The sequence below is a fragment of the Henckelia pumila genome, chromosome 4 (assembly GCF_033568475.1).
Source record: "Henckelia pumila isolate YLH828 chromosome 4, ASM3356847v2, whole genome shotgun sequence".
Taxonomy (NCBI): Eukaryota; Viridiplantae; Streptophyta; class Magnoliopsida; order Lamiales; family Gesneriaceae; genus Henckelia; species Henckelia pumila.
The window spans coordinates 39,165,086-39,190,529 of record NC_133123.1 but is presented as its reverse complement, the minus strand read 5'-3'; the positions used below and the strand labels follow the sequence as shown (position 1 = coordinate 39,190,529).

At 41.4% G+C, this 25,444-nt stretch overlaps 2 protein-coding genes and 1 pseudogene across 2 annotated transcripts; all 3 read left to right on the top strand.

Annotated features, from left to right (window-relative positions):
- Positions 1 to 1,003: 1,003 nt before the first annotated feature.
- LOC140860889 (uncharacterized) lies at positions 1,004 to 5,174 on the top strand. The gene is made up of 5 exons (XM_073263889.1): positions 1,004 to 1,689; positions 1,776 to 1,817; positions 1,977 to 2,729; positions 2,829 to 3,723; positions 3,843 to 5,174. Exons 1-5 carry the CDS (start codon positions 1,004 to 1,006, stop codon positions 5,172 to 5,174), a joined length of 3,708 nt encoding a protein of 1,235 aa, XP_073119990.1.
- A 4,215-nt stretch (positions 5,175 to 9,389) lies between these two features.
- On the top strand, positions 9,390 to 12,314 carry LOC140860888 (uncharacterized). The gene is made up of 3 exons (XM_073263888.1): positions 9,390 to 10,763; positions 10,907 to 11,914; positions 12,243 to 12,314. The coding sequence occupies exons 1-3, from the start codon at positions 9,390 to 9,392 to the stop codon at positions 12,312 to 12,314; spliced, it is 2,454 nt and encodes an 817-aa protein (XP_073119989.1).
- Positions 12,315 to 15,727: 3,413 nt separating this feature from the next.
- On the top strand, positions 15,728 to 19,437 carry LOC140860887 (uncharacterized; annotated as a pseudogene).
- The last annotated feature ends 6,007 nt before the right edge of the window (positions 19,438 to 25,444 follow it).

Here is a 25,444-nt window from a genome sequence, read left to right as displayed (position 1 = left end):
TCCTTAGAGGAGTAAAAATTAGGGACTGATCAGTAGCCATGATTAACGAGATGAATAACAGTGTATGTCTAAGTTTATGTGATATTCATGATATGTATTGATGCTCAGTTTCAAGTCATGCCTTGTTCTGATCTATGTTGCGACATGTGTTGGAACGTGCTTCCTTTGAACTCCTATATATAGGTATATTCGATATTTGCATGTACGATTGGCCCCCTGTTGCTAAGTGTTTCCAAAACACTCATCCCCCTTACTTCCCTTCTCAAATACTGAAGAGCAGTTGGATGATGATGAGAAAAACGCATTCTGGGGTTGGTGATCAAGTCTAAATTTATGAAATTGCTAGCAGTCTTATTGGTTTTATTATCGCTTATATTTCGCTTCCGCTATTATCATGTTTTGGTTATTGTAAAGACATTACTGGATTTGTAAAGACTGGTTAAGGCTGTTTATGTACTACATGGCTTGTTGTTTTACGATTTAAAATTGTTTACAATGCCGATGCTACGTTCCGATCACGGGGCGTGACATTTTTGTGGTATCAAAGCCGCCAGGTTCATAATCCGGGTGGGAATACCTTAGAAATTTTTTTGCAGTTTCTCACAGTAGGCCAAAGGGCCAATGTAGTCCCCTCCGAAATGATCTCACGAACCAAAGTCACCACAAAATTACATTTTGTCGTGATGTAACTCGGATTTTGGCCGAATGCCTTCGTTTAGGCCTACGAAATCGCGTTTTTGCCGTTTTAGAAAAGATTTAGAATGCTTATAACTTTTTATAAAAAACTCGAAATCCAATTCCGTCGATTGTGTCGTGATCCTCACAATCGATACTGTCAGCTCAATTAAAAATCTCAAAATTTTCCATTTTTGGAAAATTTTTCCGAAAAGTCCCGTTTCGTTTGTAATTATTGCAAACTGTTCATGTATTGTGTAATTGCTGAATTCTGATATATTTTTTTTTTGTTCTAAGCCCTGCCTTTCCATTTGTTTTCTTTCAGGAAATGGCGCCCAGTTTTCCTCGTACTCGTGCCCATTCCATCTTTCGCATGAAGCAACTGGTTATTGATAACCAGAAGCATAAGATTACTCGACTTTGCGCTAAGGTAGTTCTTGCTAGACGTGAGCAGCGTGAATGGGAGAAGAGGGCCAACCAGTACTTCTATGAGTTAGAGCAAGTGAGGGGGGACAACATATATCTTCGTGATGACATGGACCTTAACCATTTTCGTGAAGAAGCTCTGCGCAACCAAGTGATTAAGTCTGAAGAAGAGCATAACAAAACGAAAGGAAAAATGGAGGCAGCTGAGATAGAACATAAGCAGTCGAAAGACAGATTGGGGACAGCACAGGACACCATAGCAGAGCTGTCTGGTGTTGTTAGCCACATGTATAAACAAGTGGAACATGAGAAGCAGTTGAGGCAGCAGTCCTGCGCAGAACATGGGCAGCGTCGTCAACAGATGCGAGATCGCATCCAACAGCTGGAAGCTCAAGTCCAGCAATTGCAGGGTACAGTGGCAAACTTGAATAATCATAATGCCATTCTACTCCAGGCCGTGAATCAACTTCAAGAAGAGGATTCCGAGGAGGAACCTGAGGAGGATCCGGAGGAAGATCCGGAAGAGATTGAGGTTGAGGAGGTGGCCGCCGATGTTCTGGGGGATGGAGAAGTTATAGACTTAGATTAGTATGGATGCATTAGTTTTTATTCAGCTATGTTTTCTTGTCACTTATTTCCAAATCAGTTGTTGCTTTCAATTCCAAAACTATCAGTTGTTATTTCAATTCGGTTGTTATTCTGAAATTCAATGAATGGTCTTTTGTTTACCTATGTGTTCAACTTGTTAATTTATTTTTCTAAACCATAAATCTATCAGAATCTTAGAAACTTTTACGTATGTAGGACATGGACGAGAGACCAGTACGCAACAATCGTAACCCACGCTATAGAAACCGCAACAAACAACAATGAAGGGAACCCTCCGCCGCCGCCGCCACCCCGCAAGTATTAGGCCTAAATCATGCTGACTTGGCGGCTATAGCAGCCATTGTGGCTAACACCCTTCAAGGGTTGGGAAACCCGCCTGCAAATGGCAACCCACTACCACAGGTGCATGGGGTGAAGTATCATTATGAGTCACTGAGAAAGAACCGAGCCCAAACCTTTAAAGGAGATCCAGATCCTGAGGTTGGCCAATATTGGCTCAAGAATATCGAGACTCAACTCCGCCTACTCGAGATCCCTGATGAGTTTAAGGTGGATGTAGTAACACCCTTCTTGGAAGAAAAAGCAGTCAAGTGGTGGGAGGCAGTGTCACCACCTATGATAGCAGCTGGTCCAATCACGTGGCGACAATTTAAGGAAGCGTTCCTGAAGCAGTATTACCCTGCGGAAGTCAGATTGCAAAAATTAAGTGAGTTCGAAAATTTCACTCAGACTCAGGATATGTCAGTGGTTGAATACACTTCAAAATTCAATTCACTTGGAACGTATGCTCCTACTATCATGGCTGATGATGTCTTGAAAATGCACCGTTTCAAAAGAGGTTTGAGCAGTCGTATTCAGACAGCTTTAGCAGTTTACCATGCCACAAGTTTCGCTGATTTAATGGGAGCTGCAATTCGAGCTGAGATCGATATCAACCGAAGGGATGGTGAGAACACGAACAAGAGACCTCTTGTGGGGCAATCTTCAACAGGAAAACAGACATTCAAGAAACCATATCAGTTTACTGGAACAAACAAGAGCGCTCCTTCAAAACCAAGCTATCAAGAAATCCAAACATGTAGTACCTGTGGATTTAAACACTTTTGAGAATGCCGCAGAGCAAGTGGCGCCTATTTTGGATGTGGGAAGACTGGACACCGCATTGCAGATTGTCCAGAAAACAAAGGCAAAGAAGCTGAGGCAAAAGGAAGTTTTGCTACGAATAAACCAAAAGAGAACAAGCCAAATGCCCGAGTTTTTGTGGTAACACAAGAAGAAGTCGAGAATGCAAATGACGTTGTAGCAGGTACCATTCTAATCAACAAAACTTCTGCTTATGTATTGTTTGATTGTGGTGCTACGCATTCATTTATATCTAAGAGGTTTGCTAAGAAGTTAGGACTTACTCCTGAGATACTGGTGGAACCTTTTAGAGTAGCAACTCCCACTAGCAAAACAATTGAAACACATAGGGTTCACAAAGATTGTGTAATGACAATTAGTGAACACATATTTCAAGCTGAACTCATTCAACTACCCATGGTAGAATTTGATGCCATTTTAGGAATGGATTGGCTAGCAAATAACCATGCTTTAGTAGATTGTCGCATGAAGAATGTCAAATTGAAAGCCGCAAATCTCGACGAAGTCATTTATCATGGCAAAGTCAAGGAGCAGAAGTCCCTTTTATCTGCTTCTCAAACTTGGAAAGCTATGAAAAGTGGCGAAGAAGTATACCTAGCAGTGGTAGGCGAAGTAAACGAAGAAGTTGCACTTTCATTAGAAGATATTCCTGTAGTTCAAGAATTTTCAGATGTGTTTCCTGAAGAACTTCCTGGGGTAATGCCCGACCGTGAAGTGGAATTTGAAATTAATCTAGTACCTGGTGCTGCACCTATCTCAAAAGCACCATACCGAATGGCTCCAGCAGAGCTGAAAGAATTAAGAGAGCAACTCCAAGAATTGTTGGATAAAAAGCAAATACGACCAAGTGCATCTCCTTGGGGAGCCCCGGTCCTATTGTGAAGAAGAAAGATGGGAGTATGAGGTTGTGTATCGACTATCGAGAACTCAATAAGATCACAATCAAGAACAAGTACCCCCTCCCAAGAATTGATGATTTGTTTGACCAGCTCAAAGGAGCTACAGTCTTTTCCAAGCTCGATCTAAGGTCAGGCTATCATCCATTGAAAGTCAAGTCAGCAGATGTTCCGAAAACAGCTTTTAGGACACGGTATGGGCATTACGAATTTATGGTGATGCCTTTTGGGTTAACTAACGCACCGGCAGTATTTATGGATCTCATGAATAGAGTATTCAAGCCGTTCCTTGACAAGTTTGTGGTGGTATTTATTGACGACATCCTCGTATATTCACCAAGTGAAGAAGACCACAAAGAACATCTCCGACTCACTCTCCAGACGCTAAGAGAGAAAGAACTTTATGCCAAATTCAAGAAGTGTGAATTTTGGCTAAAGAGCGTCACCTTCTTGGGCCATATAATATCCAAAGACGGAGTATCTGTGGATCCCAAGAAAGTGGAGGCAGTTATGGATTGGCCTAGACCAAAAACTGTAACTGAAATCCGAAGCTTTCTAGGTTTGGCTGGCTATTATCGAAAATTCGTGGAAGGTTTTTCTTCGATAGCTATACCTCTCACCAAACTCACACAAAAGAACTCTAAGTTCAACTGGGATGAAACGTGTGAACAGAGCTTTGAAATTCTGAAGAAAAAGCTGGCATCTTCACCAGTATTGATACTTCCAACTGAAGGCAAGGATTTTGTCATCTATAGCGACGCGTCAAAAGGAGGATTGGGATGCGTGCTCATGCAAGATGGAAGGGTAATTGCTTATGCTTCAAGACAATTAAAGCCGTATGAGCAAAATTATCCTACGCATGACCTTGAATTAGCCGCAGTGGTCTTTGCACTAAAGATTTGGAGACATTATCTTTACGGTGCAAAGTGTGAAATATTTACTGATCATCAAAGTCTCAAGTACTTGTTTACTCAAAAAGAATTGAATATGAGACAGAGAAGGTGGATTGAACTATTGAAGGATTATGACTTGACAATAAGCTATCACCCTGGAAAAGCAAATAAGGTAGCTGATGCTCTAAGTCGGAAGAACATGAGTAAGGTAATCTTAGCCTCACTCTCAGCACAACCATGTTTTCGAGAAACAGTCAAATTGAAACAAAGCCACGATCCTTCTTTAGCAAAAATCAGGGAGCAAGCAGGAGAAGGAAAGACACCAAATCTTGAAATAGATTCCAATGGAGTTATGTGGGTGAAAGGACGATTGTGTGTACCCAACATCGATAATATTCGTCATGAGGTGATGTCTGAGGCACACAAATCAAAATTTTCAGTGCATCCCGGCAGCACCAAGATGTATCGAGATTTAAAAGGAAATTTTTGGTGGAATGGAATGAAGAAGGATGTTGCTGAGTTTGTGTCATGATGTCAGGTCTGTCAGAAATTCAAAGCTGAACATCAACGACCTGGAGGATTACTTCAACCTTTGGAAATTCCAGAATGAAAGTGGGAACATATTTCTATGGATTTTGTTGTCGGTTTACCCAAGTCAAGGCAGAGTCATGACGGAATATGGGTAATTGTAGATAGACTTACAAAGACAGCGCATTTCCTACCGGTCCGCATGAACTACAACCTGGATAAACTAGCTACCCTGTACATGGACAATATCGTAAGATTACATGGCGTACCTGCTAGTATTTTGTCAGATAGGGACCCGAGGTTTGCGTCCAGATTTTGGAAAAGCTTTCAGAATGCAATGGGAACCAAGATCACTCTCAGTACGGCCTATCACCCTCAAACTGATGGCCAAACAGAGAGAACAATCCAAACATTGGAGGATATGCTGAGGGCTTGCTCTAGAATTTAGTTGTAACTGGAGTGAACACTTGCCTTTCATCGAATTTGCTTACAACAATAGTTACCACAGCAGTATTGGTATGGCACCATACGAAGCATTATATGGGAGGAAGTGTCGCTCACCTTTATACTGGGATGAAGTCGGAGAGAAAGCCATCACTGGACCTGAATTGATTCAAGAAACGGTAGAGAAAGTAACTATCATCAAGGAAAGACTCAAAGCTGCTCAAGATCGACAAAAGAGTTGGGCTGATATGAAGAGACGACCGTTGGAATATGAAGCAGGTGAAAAGGCGTATGTAAAAATCTCACCCATGAAAGGAGTTGTTCGATTTGGAAAAGCTGGAAAATTGAATCCTAGATACGTCGGACCATTCGAGATTCTGGACAAAGTAGGAACCTTGGCGTATAGACTGGCCTTACCACCAGATATGTCAAGGATTCACAATGTTTTCCATGTTTCTCAATTACGGAAGTACATCCCAGATCCCAGTCATGTCCTTGAAATTGAACCTCTGGTAATTGAAGAGAATCTGAAAAAAGAGCTCAAGTATGAAGAAGTTCCAATACGAATAGTGGATACCAAGGATCAAGTGTTGAGAAGAAGAACCATTCCATACGTAAAAATTCAGTGGTCTAATCACACGGAAAGGGAAGCCACTTGGGAGTTAGAGGAGAAGATGCGAAAGCTATACCCATTTCTCTTTGAAAAACAACCCAATCCAAGTTTCGAGGACGAAACTTCTCTCAAGGTGGGAGGAATGTGAAGCCACGTTTTTTGGTCATAGGCTAGAATAGTAACAGCCACAATGAGTATGCAGATTAGTGTTGCATGTATCAGCCAAGGAGTGTAACAGCTAGAAATCAAGAGATTGTAACAGCTGCAATAATGAAGAATGATGGCTGTTAATATGAGTTATTGGCCATGAATGGGAGGCCCTTCAGCTGCTTCTTACACCTATAAATAGTGGCAGATTTAGCAGGGAGATCACACCAATTTTCGAACACAAAAACTGAGTAAAAACTCTGCACATTTTGAGTTCCAACCTTCTGCCACTTTCGAGGACTAGCAGAAGCAGTACAGTTCGATAGCAGCATTCAAGCAGAGCAAGGTTTCTGTTCCAGTTTCAAAGAAAGCATTCTGTTCTATTGTGGAAGAAGTTTTCTGCTCACGTTTGAGGCTTACCATCAACATCAAGTTCTGCACGATTTGTTATACATCGAATACTGTAAGAGGGCTTATATCTATATATGTTTTAAATACGTTCATGATCGTGTTTGTGAAAATTCAATCGTACATGGCCTGGTTCATACTTCTTTGAAATTCGTACATGTTTGTTCTATGAAACTCCTTGTTATGCACTGTTAGAATTCGACTTAAGAAGTGGATAAGGAATTCCGAAAACATGATAAGATATGATATGGCCCTGATGCGGTGGGTTATAATAACCGTTTAAGGCCTCGCCCCCTTAGAGGAGTAAAAATTAGGGACTGATCAGTATCAATGATTAACGAGATGAATAACAGTGTTATGTCTAAGTTTATGTGATATTCATGATATGTATTGATGCTCAGTTTCAAGTCATGCCTTGTTCTGATCTATGTTGCGACATGTGTTGGAACGTGCTTCCTTTGAACTCCTATATATATGTATATTCGACATTTGCATGTACGATTGGCCCCCTCTTGCTGAGTGTTTCCCAAAACACTCATCCCCCTTACTTCCCTTCCCAGATACTGAAGAGCAGTTGGATGATGATGAGAAAAACGCATTCTGGGGTTGGTGATCAAGTCTAAATTTATGAAATTGCTAGCAGTCTTATTAGTTTTATTATCGCTTATAATTTCGCTTCCGCTATTATCTTGTTTTGGTTATTGTAAAGACATTACTGGATTTGTAAAGACTGGTTGAAGGCTGTTTATGTACTACATGGCTTGTTTTTTTACGATTTAAAATTGTTTACAACGCCGATGCTACGTTCCGATCACGGGGCGTGACATTTTTGTGGTATCAAAGCCGCCAGGTTCATAATCCGGGTGGGAATACCTTAGAAATTTTTTTGCAGTTTCTCACAGTAGGCCAAAGGGCCAATGTAGTCCCCTCCGAAACGATCTCACGAACCAAAGTCACGACAAAATTTCATTTTGTGGTGATGTAACTTGGATTTTGGCTGAATTCCTTCGTTTAGGCCTCCGAAATCGCGTTTTTGCTGTTTTAGGAAAGATATAGAATGCTTATAACTTTTTATAAAAAACTCGAAATCCAATTCCGTCGATTGTGTCGTGATCCTCACAATCGATACTGTCAGCTCAATTAAAAATCTCAAAATTTTCCATTTTTGGAAAATTTTTCCGAAAAGTCCCGTTTCGTTTGTAATTATTGCAAACTGTTCATGTATTGTGTAATTGCTGAATTCTGATATATTTTTTTTTGTGTTCTAAGCCCTGCCTTTCCATTTGTTTTCTTTCAGGAAATGGCGCCCAGTTTTCCTCGTACTCGTGCCCATTCCATCTTTCGCATGAAGCAACTGGTTATTGATAACCAGAAGCATAAGATTACTCGACTTTGCGCTAAGATAGTTCTTGCTAGACGTGAGCAGCATGAATGGGAGAAGAGGGCCAACCAGTACTTCTATGAGTTAGAGCAAGTGAGGGGGGACAACATATATCTTCGTGATGACATGGACCTTAACCATTTTCGTGAAGAAGCTCTGCGCAACCAAGTGATTAAGTCTGAAGAAGAGCATAACAAAACGAAAGGAAAATGGAGGCAGCTGAGATAGAACATAAGCAGTCGAAAGACAGATTGGGGACAGCACAGGACACCATAGCAGAGCTGTCTGGTGTTGTTAGCCACTTGTCTAAACAAGTGGAACATGAGAAGCAGTTGAGGCAGCAGTCCTGCGCAGAACATAGGCAGCGTCGTCAACAGATGCGAGATCGCATCCAACAGCTGGAAGCTCAAGTCCAGCAATTGCAGGGTACAGTGGCAAACTTGAATAATAATAATGCCATTCTACTCCAGGCCGTGAATCAACTGCAAGAAGAGGATTCCGAGGAGGAACCTGAGGAGGATCCGGAGGAAGATTTGGAAGAGATTGAGGTTGAGGAGGTGGCCGTCGATGTTCTGGGGGATGGAGAAGTTATAGACTTAGATTAGTATGGATGCATTAGTTTTTATTCAGCTATGTTTTCTTGTCACTTATTTCCAAATCAGTTGTTGCTTTCAATTCCAAAACTATCAGTTGTTATTTCAATTCGGTTGTTATTCTGAAATTCAATGAATGGTCTTTTGTTTACCTATGTGTTCAACTTGTTAATTTATTTTTCTAACCATAAATCTATCAGAATCTTAGAAACTTTTACGTATGTAGGACATGGACGAGAGACCAGTACGCAACAATCGTAACCCACGCTATAGAAACCGCAACAACAACAATGAAGGGAACCCTCCGCCGCCGCAAGTATTAGGCCTAAATCATGCTGACTTGGCGGCTATAGAAGCCATTGTGGCTAACACCCTTCAAGGGTTGGGAAACCCGCCTGCAAATGTCAACCCACTACCACAGGTGCTTGGTGTGAAGTATCATTATGAGTCACTGAGAAAGAACCGAGACCAAACCTTTAATGGAGATCCAGATCCTGAGGTTGGCCAATATTGGCTGAAGATTATCGAGACTCAACTCCGCCTACTCGAGATCCCTGATGAGTTTAAGGTGGATGTAGTAACACCCTTCTTGAAGAAAAAGCAGTCAAGTGGTGGGAGGCAGTGTCACCACCTATGATAGCAGCTGGTCCAATCACGTGGCGACAATTTAAGGATGCGTTCCTGAAGCAGTATTACCCTGCGGAAGTCAGATTGCAAAAATTAAGTGAGTTCGAAAATTTCACTCAGACTCAGGATATGTCAGTGGTTGAATACACTTCAAAATTCAATTCACTTGGAACGTATGCTCCTACTATCATGGCTGATGATGTCTTGAAAATGCACCGTTTCAAAAGAGGTTTGAGCAGTCGTATTCAGACAGCTTTAGCAGTTTACCATGCCACAAGTTTCGCTGATTTAATGGGAGCTGCAATTCGAGCTGAGATCGATATCAACCGAAGGGATGGTGAGAACACGAACAAGAGACCTCTTGTGGGGCAATCTTCAACAGGAAAACAGACATTCAAGAAACCATATCAGTTTACTGGAACAAACAAGAGCGCTCCTTCAAAACCAAGCTATCAAGAAATCCAAACATGTAGTACCTGTGGATTTAAACACTTTGGAGAATGCCGCAGAGCAAGTGGCGCCTGTTTTGGATGTGGGAAGACTGGACACCGCATTGCAGATTGTCCAGAAAACAAAGGCAAAGACGCTGAGGCAAAAGGCAGTTTTGCTACGAATAAACCAAAAGAGAACAAGCCAAATGCCCGAGTTTTTGCGGTAACACAAGAAGAAGTCGAGAATGCAAATGACGTTGTAGCAGGTACCATTCTAATCAACAAAACTTCTGCTTATGTATTGTTTGATTGTGGTGCTACGCATTCATTTATATCTAAGAGGTTTGCTAAGAAGTTAGGACTTACTCCTGAGATACTGGTGGAACCTTTTAGAGTAGCAACTCCCACTAGCAAAACAATTGAAACACATAGGGTTCACAAAGATTGTGTAATGACAATTAGTGAACACATATTTCAAGCTGAACTCATTCAACTACCCATGGTAGAATTTGATGCCATTTTAGGAATGGATTGGCTAGCAAATAACCATGCTTTAGTAGATTGTCGCATGAAGAATGTCAAATTGAAAGCCGCAAATCTCGACGAAGTCATTTATCATGGCAAAGTCAAGGAGCAGAAGTCCCTTTTATCTGCTTCTCAAACTTGGAAAGCTATGAAAAGTGGCGAAGAAGTATACCTAGCAGTGGTAGGCGAAGTAAACGAAGAAGTTGCACTTTCATTAGAAGATATTCCTGTAGTTCAAGAATTTTCAGATGTGTTTCCTGAAGAACTTCCTGGGGTAATGCCCGACCGTGAAGTGGAATTTGAAATTAATCTAGTACCTGGTGCTGCACCTATCTCAAAAGCACCATACCGAATGGCTCCAGCAGAGCTGAAAGAATTAAGAGAGCAACTCCAAGAATTGTTGGATAAAAAGCAAATACGACCAGTGCATCTCCTTGGGGAGCCCCGGTCCTATTTGTGAAGAAGAAAGATGGGAGTATGAGGTTGTGTATCGACTATCGAGAACTCAATAAGATCACAATCAAGAACAAGTACCCCCTCCCAAGAATTGATGATTTGTTTGACCAGCTCAAAGGAGCTACAGTCTTTTCCAAGCTCGATCTAAGGTCAGGCTATCATCAATTGAAAGTCAAGTCAGCAGATGTTCCGAAAACAGCTTTTAGGACACGGTATGGGCATTACGAATTTATGGTGATGCCTTTTGGGTTAACTAACGCACCGGCAGTATTTATGGATCTCATGAATAGAGTATTCAAGCCGTTCCTTGACAAGTTTGTGGTGGTATTTATTGACGACATCCTCGTATATTCACCAAGTGAAGAAGACCACAAAGAACATCTCCGACTCACTCTCCAGACGCTAAGAGAGAAAGAACTTTATGCCAAATTCAAGAAGTGTGAATTTTGGCTAAAGAGCGTCACCTTCTTGGGCCATATAATATCCAAAGACGGAGTATCTGTGGATCCCAAGAAAGTGGAGGCAGTGATGGATTGGCCTAGACCAAAAACTGTAACTGAAATCCGAAGCTTTCTAGGTTTGGCTGGCTATTATCGAAAATTCGTGGAAGGTTTTTCTTCGATAGCTATACCTCTCACCAAACTCACACAAAAGAACTCTAAGTTCAACTGGGATGAAACGTGTGAACAGAGCTTTGAAATTCTGAAGAAAAAGCTGGCATCTTCACCAGTATTGATACTTCCAACTGAAGGCAAGGATTTTGTCATCTATAGCGACGCGTCAAAAGGAGGATTGGGATGCGTGCTCATGCAAGATGGAAGGGTAATTGCTTATGCTTCAAGACAATTAAAGCCGTATGAGCAAAATTATCCTACGCATGACCTTGAATTAGCCGCAGTGGTCTTTGCACTAAAGATTTGGAGACATTATCTTTACGGTGCAAAGTGTGAAATATTTACTGATCATCAAAGTCTCAAGTACTTGTTTACTCAAAAAGAATTGAATATGAGACAGAGAAGGTGGATTGAACTATTGAAGGATTATGACTTGACAATAAGCTATCACCCTGGAAAAGCAAATAAGGTAGCTGATGCTCTAAGTCGGAAGAACATGAGTAAGGTAATCTTAGCCTCACTCTCAGCACAACCATGTTTCGAGAAACAGTCAAATTGAAACAAAGCCACGATCCTTCTTTAGCAAAATCAGGGAGCAAGCAGGAGAAGGAAAGACACCAAATCTTGAAATAGATTCCAATGGAGTTATGTGGGTGAAAGGACGATTGTGTGTACCCAACATCGATAATATTCGTCATGAGGTGATGTCTGAGGCACACAAATCAAAATTTTCAGTGCATCCCGGCAGCACCAAGATGTATCGAGATTTAAAAGGAAATTTTTGGTGGAATGGATTGAAGAAGGATGTTGCTGAGTTTGTGTCATGATGTCAGGTCTGTCAGAAAGTCAAAGCTGAACATCAACGACCTGGAGGATTACTTCAACCTTTGGAAATTCCAGAATGAAAGTGGGAACATATTTCTATGGATTTTTTTGTCGGTTTACCCAAGTCAAGGCAGAGTCATGACGGAATATGGGTAATTGTAGATAGACTTACAAAGACAGCGCATTTCCTACCGGTCCGCATGAACTACAACCTGGATAAACTAGCTACCCTGTACATGGACAATATCGTAAGATTACATGGCGTACCTGCTAGTATTTTGTCAGATAGGGACCCGAGGTTTGCGTCCAGATTTTGGAAAAGCTTTCAGAATGCAATGGGAACCAAGATCACTCTCAGTACGGCCTATCACCCTCAAACTGATGGCCAAACAGAGAGAACAATCCAAACATTGGAGGATATGCTGAGGGCTTGTGCTCTAGAATTTAGTTGTAACTGGAGTGAAACACTTGCCTTTCATCGAATTTGCTTACAACAATAGTTTACCACAGAAGTATTGGTATGCCACCAATGTTTGGATTGTTCTCTCTGTTTGGCCATCAGTTTGAGAGTGATAGAATTTAGTTGTAACTGGAGTGAACACTTGCCTTTCATCGAATTTGCTTACAACAATAGTTACCACAGCAGTATTGGTATGGCACCATACGAAGCATTATATGGGAGGAAGTGTCGCTCACCTTTATACTGGGATGAAGTCGGAGAGAAAGCCATCACTGGACCTGAATTGATTCAAGAAACGGTAGAGAAAGTAACTATCATCAAGGAAAGACTCAAAGCTGCTCAAGATCGACAAAAGAGTTGGGCTGATATGAAGAGACGACCGTTGGAATATGAAGCAGGTGAAAAGGCGTATGTAAAAATCTCACCCATGAAAGGAGTTGTTCGATTTGGAAAAGCTGGAAAATTGAATCCTAGATACGTCGGACCATTCGAGATTCTGGACAAAGTAGGAACCTTGGCGTATAGACTGGCCTTACCACCAGATATGTCAAGGATTCACAATGTTTTCCATGTTTCTCAATTACGGAAGTACATCCCAGATCCCAGTCATGTCCTTGAAATTGAACCTCTGGTATTTGAAGAGAATCTGAAAAAAGAGCTCAAGTATGAAGAAGTTCCAATACGAATAGTGGATACCAAGGATCAAGTGTTGAGAAGAAGAACCATTCCATACGTAAAAATTCAGTGGTCTAATCACACGGAAAGGGAAGCCACTTGGGAGTTAGAGGAGAAGATGCGAAAGATATACCCATTTCTCTTTGAAGAACAACCCAATCCAAGTTTCGAGGACGAAACTTCTCTCAAGGTGGGAGGAATGTGAAGCCACGTTTTTTGGTCATAGGCTAGAATTGTAACAGCCACAATGAGTATGCAGATTAGTGTTGCATGTATCAGCCAAGGAGTGTAACAGCTAGAAATCAAGATTGTAACAGCTACAATAATGAAGAATGATGGCTGTTAATATGAGTTATTGGCCATGAATGGGAGGCCCTTCAGCTGCTTCTTACACCTATAAATAGTGGCAGATTTAGCAGGGAGATCACACCAATTTCGAACACAAAAAACTGAGTAAAACTCTGCACATTTTGAGTTCCAACCTTCTGCCACTTTCGAGGACTAGCAGAAGCAGTACCAGTTCGATAGCAGCAGTTCAAGCAGAGCAAGGTTTCTATTCCAGTTTCAAAGAAAGCATTCTGTTCTATTGTGGAAGAAGTTTTTTGCTCACGTTTGAGGCTTACCATCAACATCAAGTTCTGCACGATTTGTTATAAATCGAATACTGTAAGAGGGCTTATATCTATATATGTTTTAAATACGTTCATGATCGTGTTTGTGAAAATTCAATCGTACATGCCTGTTCATACTTCTTGAAATTCGTACATGTTTGTTCTATGAAACTCCTTGTTATGCACTTTTAGAATTCGACTTAAGAAGTGGATAAGGAATTCCGAAAACATGATAAGATATGATATGGCCCTGATGCGGTGGGTTAAAATAATCGTTTAAGGCCTCGCCCCCTTAGAGGAGTAAAAATTAGGGACTGATCAGTTCCATGATTAACGAGATGAATAACAGTGTTATGTCTAAGTTTATGTGATATTCATGATATGTATTGATGCTCAGTTTCAAGTCATGCCTTGTTCTGATCTATGTTGCGACATGTGTTGGAACGTGCTTCCTTTGAACTCCTATATATATGTATATTCGATTTGCATGTACGATTGGCCCCCTCTTGCTGAGTGTTTCCCAAACACTCATCCCCTTACTTCCCTTCCCAGATACTGAAGAGCAGTTGGATGATGATGAAAAAACGCATTCTGGGGTTGGTGATCAAGTCTAAATTTATGGAATTGCTAGCAGTCTTATTAGTTTTATTATCGCTTATATTTCGCTTCCGCTATTATCATGTTTTGGTTATTGTAAAGACATTACTGGATTTGTAAAGACTGGTTGAAGGCTGTTTATGTACTACATGGCTTGTTGTTTTACGATTTAAAATTGTTTACAACGCCGATGCTACGTTCCGATCACGGGGCGTGACATTTTTGTGGTATCAAAGCCGCCAGGTTCATAATCCGGGTGGGAATACCTTAGAAATTTTTTTGCTGTTTCTCACAGTAGGCCAAAGGGCCAATGTAGTCCCCTCCGAAACGATCTCACGAACCAAAGTCACGACAAAATTTCATTTTGTCGTGATGTAACTCGGATTTTGGCCGAATTCCTTCGTTTAGGCCTCCGAAATCGCGTTTTTGCCGTTTTAGGAAAGATTTAGAATGCTTATAACTTTTTATAAAAAACTCGAAATCCAATTCCGTCGATTGTGTCGTGATCCTCACAATCGATACTGTCAGCTCAATTAAAAATCTCAAAATTTTCCATTTTGGAAAATTTTTCCGAAAAGTTCCCGTTTCGTTTGTAATTATTGCAAACTGTTCATGTATTGTGTAATTGCTGAATTCTGATATATTTTTTTTTGTTCTAAGCCCTGCCTTTCCATTTGTTTTCTTTCAGGAAATGGCGCCCAGTTTTCCTCGTACTCGTGCCCATCCTATCTTTCGCATGAAGCAACTGGTTATTGATAACCAGAAGCATAAGATTACTCGACTTTGCGCTAAGGTAGTTCTTGCTAGACGTGAGCAGCGTGAATGGGAGAAGAGGGCCAACCAGTACTTCTATGAGTTAGAGCAAGTGAGGGGGGACAACATATATCTTCGTGATGACATGGACCTTAACCATTTTCGTGAAGAAGCTCTGCGCAACCAAGTGATTAAGTCTGAAGAAGAGCATAACAAAACGAAAGGAAAAATGGAGGCAGCTGAGATAGAATATAAGCAGTCGAAAGACAGATTGGGGACAGCATAGGACACCATAGCAGAGCTATCTGGTGTTGTTAGCCACTTGTCTAAACAAGTGGAACATGAGAAGCAGTTGAGGCAGCAGTCCTGCACAGAACATGGGCAGCGTCGTCAACAGATGCGAGATCGCATCCAACAGCTGGAAGCTCAAGTCCAGCAATTGCAGGGTACAGTGGCAAACTTGAATAATCATAATGCCATTCTACTCCAGGCCGTGAATCAACTGCAAGAAGAGGATTCCGAGGAGGAACCTGAGGAGGATCTGGAGGAAGATCCGGAAGAGATTGAGGTTGAGGAGGTGGCCGCCGATGTTCTGGGGGATGGAGAAGTTATAGACTTAGATTAGTATGGATGCATTAGTTTTTATTCAGCTATGTTTTCTTGTCACTTATTTCCAAATCAGTTGTTGCTTTCAATTCCAAAACTATCAGTTGTTATTTCAATTCGGTTGTTATTCTGAAATTCAATGAATGGTCTTTTGTTTACCTATGTGTTCAACTTGTTAATTTATTTTTCTAAACCATAAATCTATCAGAATCTTAGAAACTTTTACGTATGTAGGACATGGACGAGAGACCAGTACGCAACAATCGTAACCCACGCTATAGAAACCGCAACAACAACAATGAAGGGAACCCTCCGCCGCGCCGCCACCGCAAGTATTAGGCCTAAATCATGCTGACTTGGCGGCTATAGCAGCCATTGTGGCTAACACCCTTCAAGGGTTGGGAAACCCGCCTGCAAATGGCAACCCACTACCACAGGTGCATGGGGTGAAGTATCATTATGAGTCACTGAGAAAGAACCGAGCCCAAACCTTTAAAGGAGATCCAGATCCTGAGGTTGGCCAATATTGGCTCAAGAATATCGAGACTCAACTCCGCCTACTCGAGATCCCTGATGAGTTTAAGGTGGATGTAGTAACACCCTTCTTGGAAGAAAAAGCAGCCAAGTGGTGGGAGGCAGTGTCACCACCTATGATAGCAGCTGGTCCAATCACGTGGCGACAATTTAAGGATGCGTTCCTGAAGCAGTATTACCCTGCGGAAGTCAGATTGCAAAAATTAAGTGAGTTCGAAAATTTCACTCAGACTCAGGATATGTCAGTGGTTGAATACACTTCAAAATTCAATTCACTTGGAACGTATGCTCCTACTATCATGGCTGATGATGTCTTGAAAATGCACCGTTTCAAAAGAGGTTTGAGCAGTCGTATTCAGACAGCTTTAGCAGTTTACCATGCCACAAGTTTCGCTGATTTAATGGGAGCTGCAATTCGAGCTGAGATCGATATCAACCGAAGGGATGGTGAGAACACGAACAAGAGACCTCTTGTGGGGCAATCTTCAACAGGAAAACAGACATTCAAGAAACCATATCAGTTTACTGGAACAAACAAGAGCGCTCCTTCAAAACCAAGCTATCAAGAAATCCAAACATGTAGTACCTATGGATTTAAACACTTTGGAGAATGCCGCAGAGCACGTGGCGCCTGTTTTGGATGTGGGAAGACTGGACACCGCATTGCAGATTGTCCAGAAAACAAAGGCAAAGAAGCTGAGGCAAAAGGCAGTTTTGCTACGAATAAACCAAAAGAGAACAAGCCAAATGCCCGAGTTTTTGCGGTAACACAAGAAGAAGTCGAGAATGCAAATGACGTTGTAGCAGGTACCATTCTAATCAACAAAACTTCTGCTTATGTATTGTTTGATTGTGGTGCTACGCATTCATTTATATCTAAGAGGTTTGCTAAGAAGTTAGGACTTACTCCTGAGATACTGGTGGAACCTTTTAGAGTAGCAACTCCCACTAGCAAAACAATTGAAACACATAGGGTTCACAAAGATTGTGTAATGACAATTAGTGAACACATATTTCAAGCTGAACTCATTCAACTACCCATGGTAGAATTTGATGCCATTTTAGGAATGGATTGGCTAGCAAATAACCATGCTTTAGTAGATTGTCGCATGAAGAATGTCAAATTGAAAGCCGCAAATCTCGACGAAGTCATTTATCATGGCAAAGTCAAGGAGCAGAAGTCCCTTTTATCTGCTTCTCAAACTTGGAAAGCTATGAAAAGTGGCGAAGAAGTATACCTAGCAGTGGTAGGCGAAGTAAACGAAGAAGTTGCACTTTCATTAGAAGATATTCCTGTAGTTCAAGAATTTTCAGATGTGTTTCCTGAAGAACTTCCTGGGGTAATGCCCGACCGTGAAGTGGAATTTGAAATTAATCTAGTACCTGGTGCTGCACCTATCTCAAAAGCACCATACCGAATGGCTCCAGCAGAGCTGAAAGAATTAAGAGAGCAACTCCAAGAATTGTTGGATAAAAAGCAAATACGACCAAGTGCATCTCCTTGGGGAGCCCCGGTCCTATTTGTGAAGAATAAAGATGGGAGTATGAGGTTGTGTATCGACTATCGAGAACTCAATAAGATCACAATCAAGAACAAGTACCCCCTCCCAAGAATTGATGATTTGTTTGACCAGCTCAAAGGAGCTACAGTCTTTTCCAAGCTCGATCTAAGGTCAGGCTATCATCAATTGAAAGTCAAGTCAGCAGATGTTCCGAAAACAGCTTTTAGGACACGGTATGGGCATTACGAATTTATGGTGATGCCTTTTGGGTTAACTAACGCACCGGCAGTATTTATGGATCTCATGAATAGAGTATTCAAGCCGTTCCTCGACAAGTTTGTGGTGGTATTTATTGACGACATCCTCGTATATTCACCAAGTGAAGAAGACCACAAAGAACATCTCCGACTCACTCTCCAGACGCTAAGAGAGAAAGAACTTTATGCCAAATTCAAGAAGTGTGAATTTTGGCTAAAGAGCGTCACCTTCTTGGGCCATATAATATCCAAAGACGGAGTATCTGTGGATCCCAAGAAAGTGGAGGCAGTTATGGATTGGCCTAGACCAAAAACTGTAACTGAAATCCGAAGCTTTCTAGGTTTGGCTGGCTATTATCGAAAATTCGTGGAAGGTTTTTTCTTCGATAGCTATACCTCTCACCAAACTCACACAAAAGAACTCTAAGTTCAACTGGGATGAAACGTGTGAACAGAGCTTTGAAATTCTGAAGAAAAAGCTGGCATCTTCACCAGTATTGATACTTCCAACTGAAGGCAAGGATTTTGTCATCTATAGCGACGCGTCAAAAGGAGGATTGGGATGCGTGCTCATGCAAGATGGAAGGGTAATTGCTTATGCTTCAAGACAATTAAAGCCGTATGAGCAAAATTATCCTACGCATGACCTTGAATTAGCCGCAGTGGTCTTTGCACTAAAGATTTGGAGACATTATCTTTACGGTGCAAAGTGTGAAATATTTACTGATCATCAAAGTCTCAAGTACTTGTTTACTCAAAAAGAATTGAATATGAGACAGAGAAGGTGGATTGAACTATTGAAGGATTATGACTTGACAATAAGCTATCACCCTGGAAAAGCAAATAAGGTAGCTGATGCTCTAAGTCGGAAGAACATGAGTAAGGTAATCTTAGCCTCACTCTCAGCACAACCATGTTTTCGAGAAACAGTCAAATTGAAACAAAGCCACGATCCTTCTTTAGCAAAAATCAGGGAGCAAGCAGGAGAAGGAAAGACACCAAATCTTGAAATAGATTCCAATGGAGTTATGTGGGTGAAAGGACGATTGTGTGTACCCAACATCGATAATATTCGTCATGAGGTGATGTCTGAGGCACACAAATCAAAATTTTCAGTGCATCCCGGCAGCACCAAGATGTATCGAGATTTAAAAGGAAATTTTTGGTGGAATGGAATGAAGAAGGATGTTGCTGAGTTTGTGTCATGATGTCAGGTCTGTCAGAAATTCAAAGCTGAACATCAACGACCTGGAGGATTACTTCAACCTTTGGAAATTCCAGAATGAAAGTGGGAACATATTTCTATGGATTTTGTTGTCGGTTTACCCAAGTCAAGGCAGAGTCATGACGGAATATGGGTAATTGTAGATAGACTTACAAAGACAGCGCATTTCCTACCGGTCCGCATGAACTACAACCTGGATAAACTAGCTACCCTGTACATGGACAATATCGTAAGATTACATGGCGTACCTGCTAGTATTTTGTCAGATAGGGACCCGAGGTTTGCGTCCAGATTTTGGAAAAGCTTTCAGAATGCAATGGGAACCAAGATCACTCTCAGTACGGCCTATCACCCTCAAACTGATGGCCAAACAGAGAGAACAATCCAAACATTGGAGGATATGCTGAGGGCTTATGCTCTAGAATTTAGTTGTAACTGGAGTGAACACTTGCCTTTCATCGAATTTGCTTACAACAATAGTTACCACAGCAGTATTGGTATGGCACCATACGAAGCATTATATGGGAGGAAGTGTCGCTCACCTTTATACTGGGATGAAGTCGGAGAGAAAGCCATCACTGGACCTGAATTGATTCAAGAAACGGTAGAGAAAGTAACTATCATCAAGGAAAGACTCAAAGCTGCTCAAGATCGACAAAAGAGTTGGGCTGATATGAAGAGACGACCGTTGGAATATGAAGCAGGTGAAAAGGCGTATGTAAAAATCTCACCCATGAAAGGAGTTGTTCGATTTGGAAAAGCTGGAAAATTGAATCCTAGATACGTCGGACCATTCGAGATTCTGGACAAAGTAGGAACCTTGGCGTATAGACCTGGCCTTACCACCAGATATGTCAAGGATTCACAATGTTTTCCATGTTTCTCAATTACGGAAGTACATCCCAGATCCCAGTCATGTCCTTGAAATTGAACCTCTGGTAATTGAAGAGAATCTGAAAAAAGAGCTCAAGTATGAAGAAGTTCCAATACGAATAGTGGATACCAAGGATCAAGTGTTGAGAAGAAGAACCATTCCATACGTAAAAATTCAGTGGTCTAATCACACGGAAAGGGAAGCCACTTGGGAGTTAGAGGAGAAGATGCGAAAGCTATACCCATTTCTCTTTGAAAAACAACCCAATCCAAGTTTCGAGGACGAAACTTCTCTCAAGGTGGGAGGAATGTGAAGCCACGTTTTTTGGTCATAGGCTAGAATTGTAACAGCCACAATGAGTATGCAGATTAGTGTTGCATGTATCAGCCAAGGAGTGTAACAGCTAGAAATCAAGAGATTGTAACAGCTGCAATAATGAAGAATGATGGCTGTTAATATGAGTTATTGGCCATGAATGGAGGCCCTTCAGCTGCTTCTTACACCTATAAATAGTGGCAGATTTAGCAGGGAGATCACACCAATTTCGAACACAAAAACTGAGTAAAACTCTGCACATTTTGAGTTCCAACCTTCTGCCACTTTCCGAGGACTAGCAGAAGCAGTACCAGTTCGATAGCAGCAGTTCAAGCAGAGCAAGGTTTCTGTTCCAGTTTCAAAGAAAGCATTCTGTTCTATTGTGGAAGAAGTTTTCTGCTCACGTTTGAGGCTTTACCATCAACATCAAGTTCTGCACGATTTGTTTATAAATCGAATACTGTAAGAGGGCTTATATCTATATATGTTTTAAATACGTTCATGATCGTGTTTGTGAAAATTCAATCGTACATGGCCTGGTTCATACTTCTTTGAAATTCGTACATGTTTGTTCTATGAAACTCCTTGTTATGCACTGTTAGAATTCGACTTAAGAAGTGGATAAGGAATTCCGAAAACATGATAAGATATGATATGGCCCTGATGCGGTGGGTTATAATAACCGTTTAAGGCCTCGCCCCCTTAGAGGAGTAAAAATTAGGGACTGATCAGTAGCCATGATTAACGAGATGAATAACAGTGTTATGTCTAAGTTTATGTGATATTCATGATATGTATTGATGCTCAGTTTCAAGTCATGCCTTGTTCTGATCTATGTTGCGACATGTGTTGGAACGTGCTTCCTTTGAACTCCTATATATATGTATATTCGACATTTGCATGTACGATTGGCCCCCTCTTGCTGAGTGTTTCCCAAAACACTCATCCCCCTTACTTCCCTTCCCAGATACTGAAGAGCAGTTGGATGATGATGAGAAAAACGCATTCTGGGGTTGGTGATCAAGTCTAAATTTATGAAATTGCTAGCAGTCTTATTAGTTTTATTATCGCTTATATTTCGCTTCCGCTATTATCATGTTTTGGTTATTGTAAAGACATTACTGGATTTGTAAAGACTGGTTGAAGGCTGTTTATGTACTACATGGCTTGTTTTTTTACGATTTAAAATTGTTTACAACGCCGATGCTACGTTCCGATCACGGGGCGTGACATTTTTGTGGTATCAAAGCCGCCAGGTTCATAATCCGGGTGGGAATACCTTAGAAATTTTTTGCAGTTTCTCACAGTAGGCCAAAGGGCCAATGTAGTCCCCTCCGAAACGATCTCACGAACCAAAGTCACGACAAAATTTCATTTGTGGTGATGTAACTTGGATTTTGGCTGAATTCCTTCGTTTAGGCCTCCGAAATCGCGTTTTTTGCTGTTTTAGGAAAGATATAGAATGCTTATAACTTTTTATAAAAAACTCGAAATCCAATTCCGTCGATTGTGTCGTGATCCTCACAATCGATACTGTCAGCTCAATTAAAAATCTCAAAATTTTCCATTTTTGGAAAATTTTTCCGAAAAGTCCCGTTTCGTTTGTAATTATTGCAAACTGTTCATGTATTGTTGTAATTGCTGAATTCTGATATATTTTTTTTTGTGTTCTAAGCCCTGCCTTTCCATTTGTTTTCTTTCAGGAAATGGCGCCCAGTTTTCCTCGTACTCGTGCCCATTCCATCTTTCGCATGAAGCAACTGGTTATTGATAACCAGAAGCATAAGATTACTCGACTTTGCGCTAAGATAGTTCTTGCTAGACGTGAGCAGCATGAATGGGAGAAGAGGGCCAACCAGTACTTCTATGAGTTAGAGCAAGTGAGGGGGGACAACATATATCTTCGTGATGACATGGACCTTAACCATTTTCGTGAAGAAGCTCTGCGCAACCAAGTGATTAAGTCTGAAGAAGAGCATAACAAAACGAAAGGAAAAATGGAGGCAGCTGAGATAGAACATAAGCAGTCGAAAGACAGATTGGGGACAGCACAGGACACCATAGCAGAGCTGTCTGGTGTTGTTAGCCACTTGTCTAAACAAGTGGAACATGAGAAGCAGTTGAGGCAGCAGTCCTGCGCAGAACATAGGCAGCGTCGTCAACAGATGCGAGATCGCATCCAACAGCTGGAAGCTCAAGTCCAGCAATTGCAGGGTACAGTGGCAAACTTGAATAATAATAATGCCATTCTACTCCAGGCGTGAATCAACTGCAAGAAGAGGATTCCGAGGAGGAACCTGAGGAGGATCCGGAGGAAGATTTGGAAAGATTGAGGTTGAGGAGGTGGCCGTCGATGTTCTGGGGGATGGAGAAGTTATAGACTTAGATTAGTATGGATGCATTAGTTTTTATTCAGCTATGTTTTCTTGTCACTTATTTCCAAATCAGTTGTTGCTTTCAATTCCAAAACTATCAGTTGTTATTTCAATTCGGTTGTTATTCTGAAATTCAATGAATGGTCTTTTGTTTACCTATGTGTTCAACTTGTTAATTTATTTTTCTAAACCATAAATCTATCAGAATCTTAGAAACTTTTACGTATGTAGGACATGGACGAGAGACCAGTACGCAACAATCGTAACCCACGCTATAGAAACCGCAACAACAACAATGAAGGGAACACTCCGCCGCCGCCGCAAGTATTAGGCCTAAATCATGCTGACTTGGCGGCTATAGAAGCCATTGTGGCTAACACCCTTCAAGGGTTGGGAAACCCGCCTGCAAATGGCAACCCACTACCACAGGTGCATGGGGTGAAGTATCATTATGAGTCACTGAGAAAGAACCGAGCCCAAACCTTTAAAGGAGATCCAGATCCTGAGGTTGGCCAATATTGGCTCAAGAATATCGAGACTCAACTCCGCCTACTCGAGATCCCTGATGAGTTTAAGGTGGATGTAGTAACACCCTTCTTGGAAGAAAAAGCAGTCAAGTGGTGGGAGGCAGTGTCACCACCTATGATAGCAGCTGGTCCAATCACGTGGCGACAATTTAAGGATGCGTTCCTGAAGCAGTATTACCCTGCGGAAGTCAGATTGCAAAAATTAAGTGAGTTCGAAAATTTCACTCAGACTCAGGATATGTCAGTGGTTGAATACACTTCAAAATTCAATTCACTTGGAACGTATGCTCCTACTATCATGGCTGATGATGTCTTGAAAATGCACCGTTTCAAAAGAGGTTTGAGCAGTCGTATTCAGACAGCTTTAGCAGTTTACCATGCCACAAGTTTCGCTGATTTAATGGGAGCTGCAATTCGAGCTGAGATCGATATCAACCGAAGGGATGGTGAGAACACGAACAAGAGACCTCTTGTGGGGCAATCTTCAACAGGAAAACAGACATTCAAGAAACCATATCAGTTTACTGGAACAAAACAAGAGCGCTCCTTCAAAACCAAGCTATCAAGAAATCCAAACATGTAGTACCTGTGGATTTAAACACTTTGGAGAATGCCGCAGAGCAAGTGGCGCCTGTTTTGGATGTGGGAAGACTGGACACCGCATTGCAGATTGTCCAGAAAACAAAGGCAAAGAAGCTGAGGCAAAAGGCAGTTTTGCTACGAATAAACCAAAAGAGAACAAGCCAAATGCCCGAGTTTTTGCGGTAACACAAGAAGAAGTCGAGAATGCAAATGACGTTGTAAGCAGGTACCATTCTAATCAACAAAACTTCTGCTTATGTATTGTTTGATTGTGGTGCTACGCATTCATTTATATCTAAGAGGTTTGCTAAGAAGTTAGGACTTACTCCTGAGATACTGGTGGAACCTTTTAGAGTAGCAACTCCCACTAGCAAAACAATTGAAACACATAGGGTTCACAAAGATTGTGTAATGACAATTAGTGAACACATATTTCAAGCTGAACTCATTCAACTACCCATGGTAGAATTTGATGCCATTTTAGGAATGGATTGGCTAGCAAATAACCATGCTTTAGTAGATTGTCGCATGAAGAATGTCAAATTGAAAGCCGCAAATCTCGACGAAGTCATTTATCATGGCAAAGTCAAGGAGCAGAAGTCCCTTTTATCTGCTTCTCAAACTTGGAAAGCTATGAAAAGTGGCGAAGAAGTATACCTAGCAGTGGTAGGCGAAGTAAACGAAGAAGTTGCACTTTCATTAGAAGATATTCCTGTAGTTCAAGAATTTTCAGATGTGTTTCCTGAAGAACTTCCTGGGGTAATGCCCGACCGTGAAGTGGAATTTGAAATTAATCTAGTACCTGGTGCTGCACCTATCTCAAAAGCACCATACCGAATGGCTCCAGCAGAGCTGAAAGAATTAAGAGAGCAACTCCAAGAATTGTTGGATAAAAAGCAAATACGACCAAGTGCATCTCCTTGGGGAGCCCCGGTCCTATTTGTGAAGAAGAAAGATGGGAGTATGAGGTTGTGTATCGACTATCGAGAACTCAATAAGATCACAATCAAGAACAAGTACCCCCTCCCAAGAATTGATGATTTGTTTGACCAGCTCAAAGGAGCTACAGTCTTTTCCAAGCTCGATCTAAGGTCAGGCTATCATCAATTGAAAGTCAAGTCAGCAGATGTTCCGAAAACAGCTTTTAGGACACGGTATGGGCATTACGAATTTATGGTGATGCCTTTTGGGTTAACTAACGCACCGGCAGTATTTATGGATCTCATGAATAGAGTATTCAAGCCGTTCCTTGACAAGTTTGTGGTGGTATTTATTGACGACATCCTCGTATATTCACCAAGTGAAGAAGACCACAAA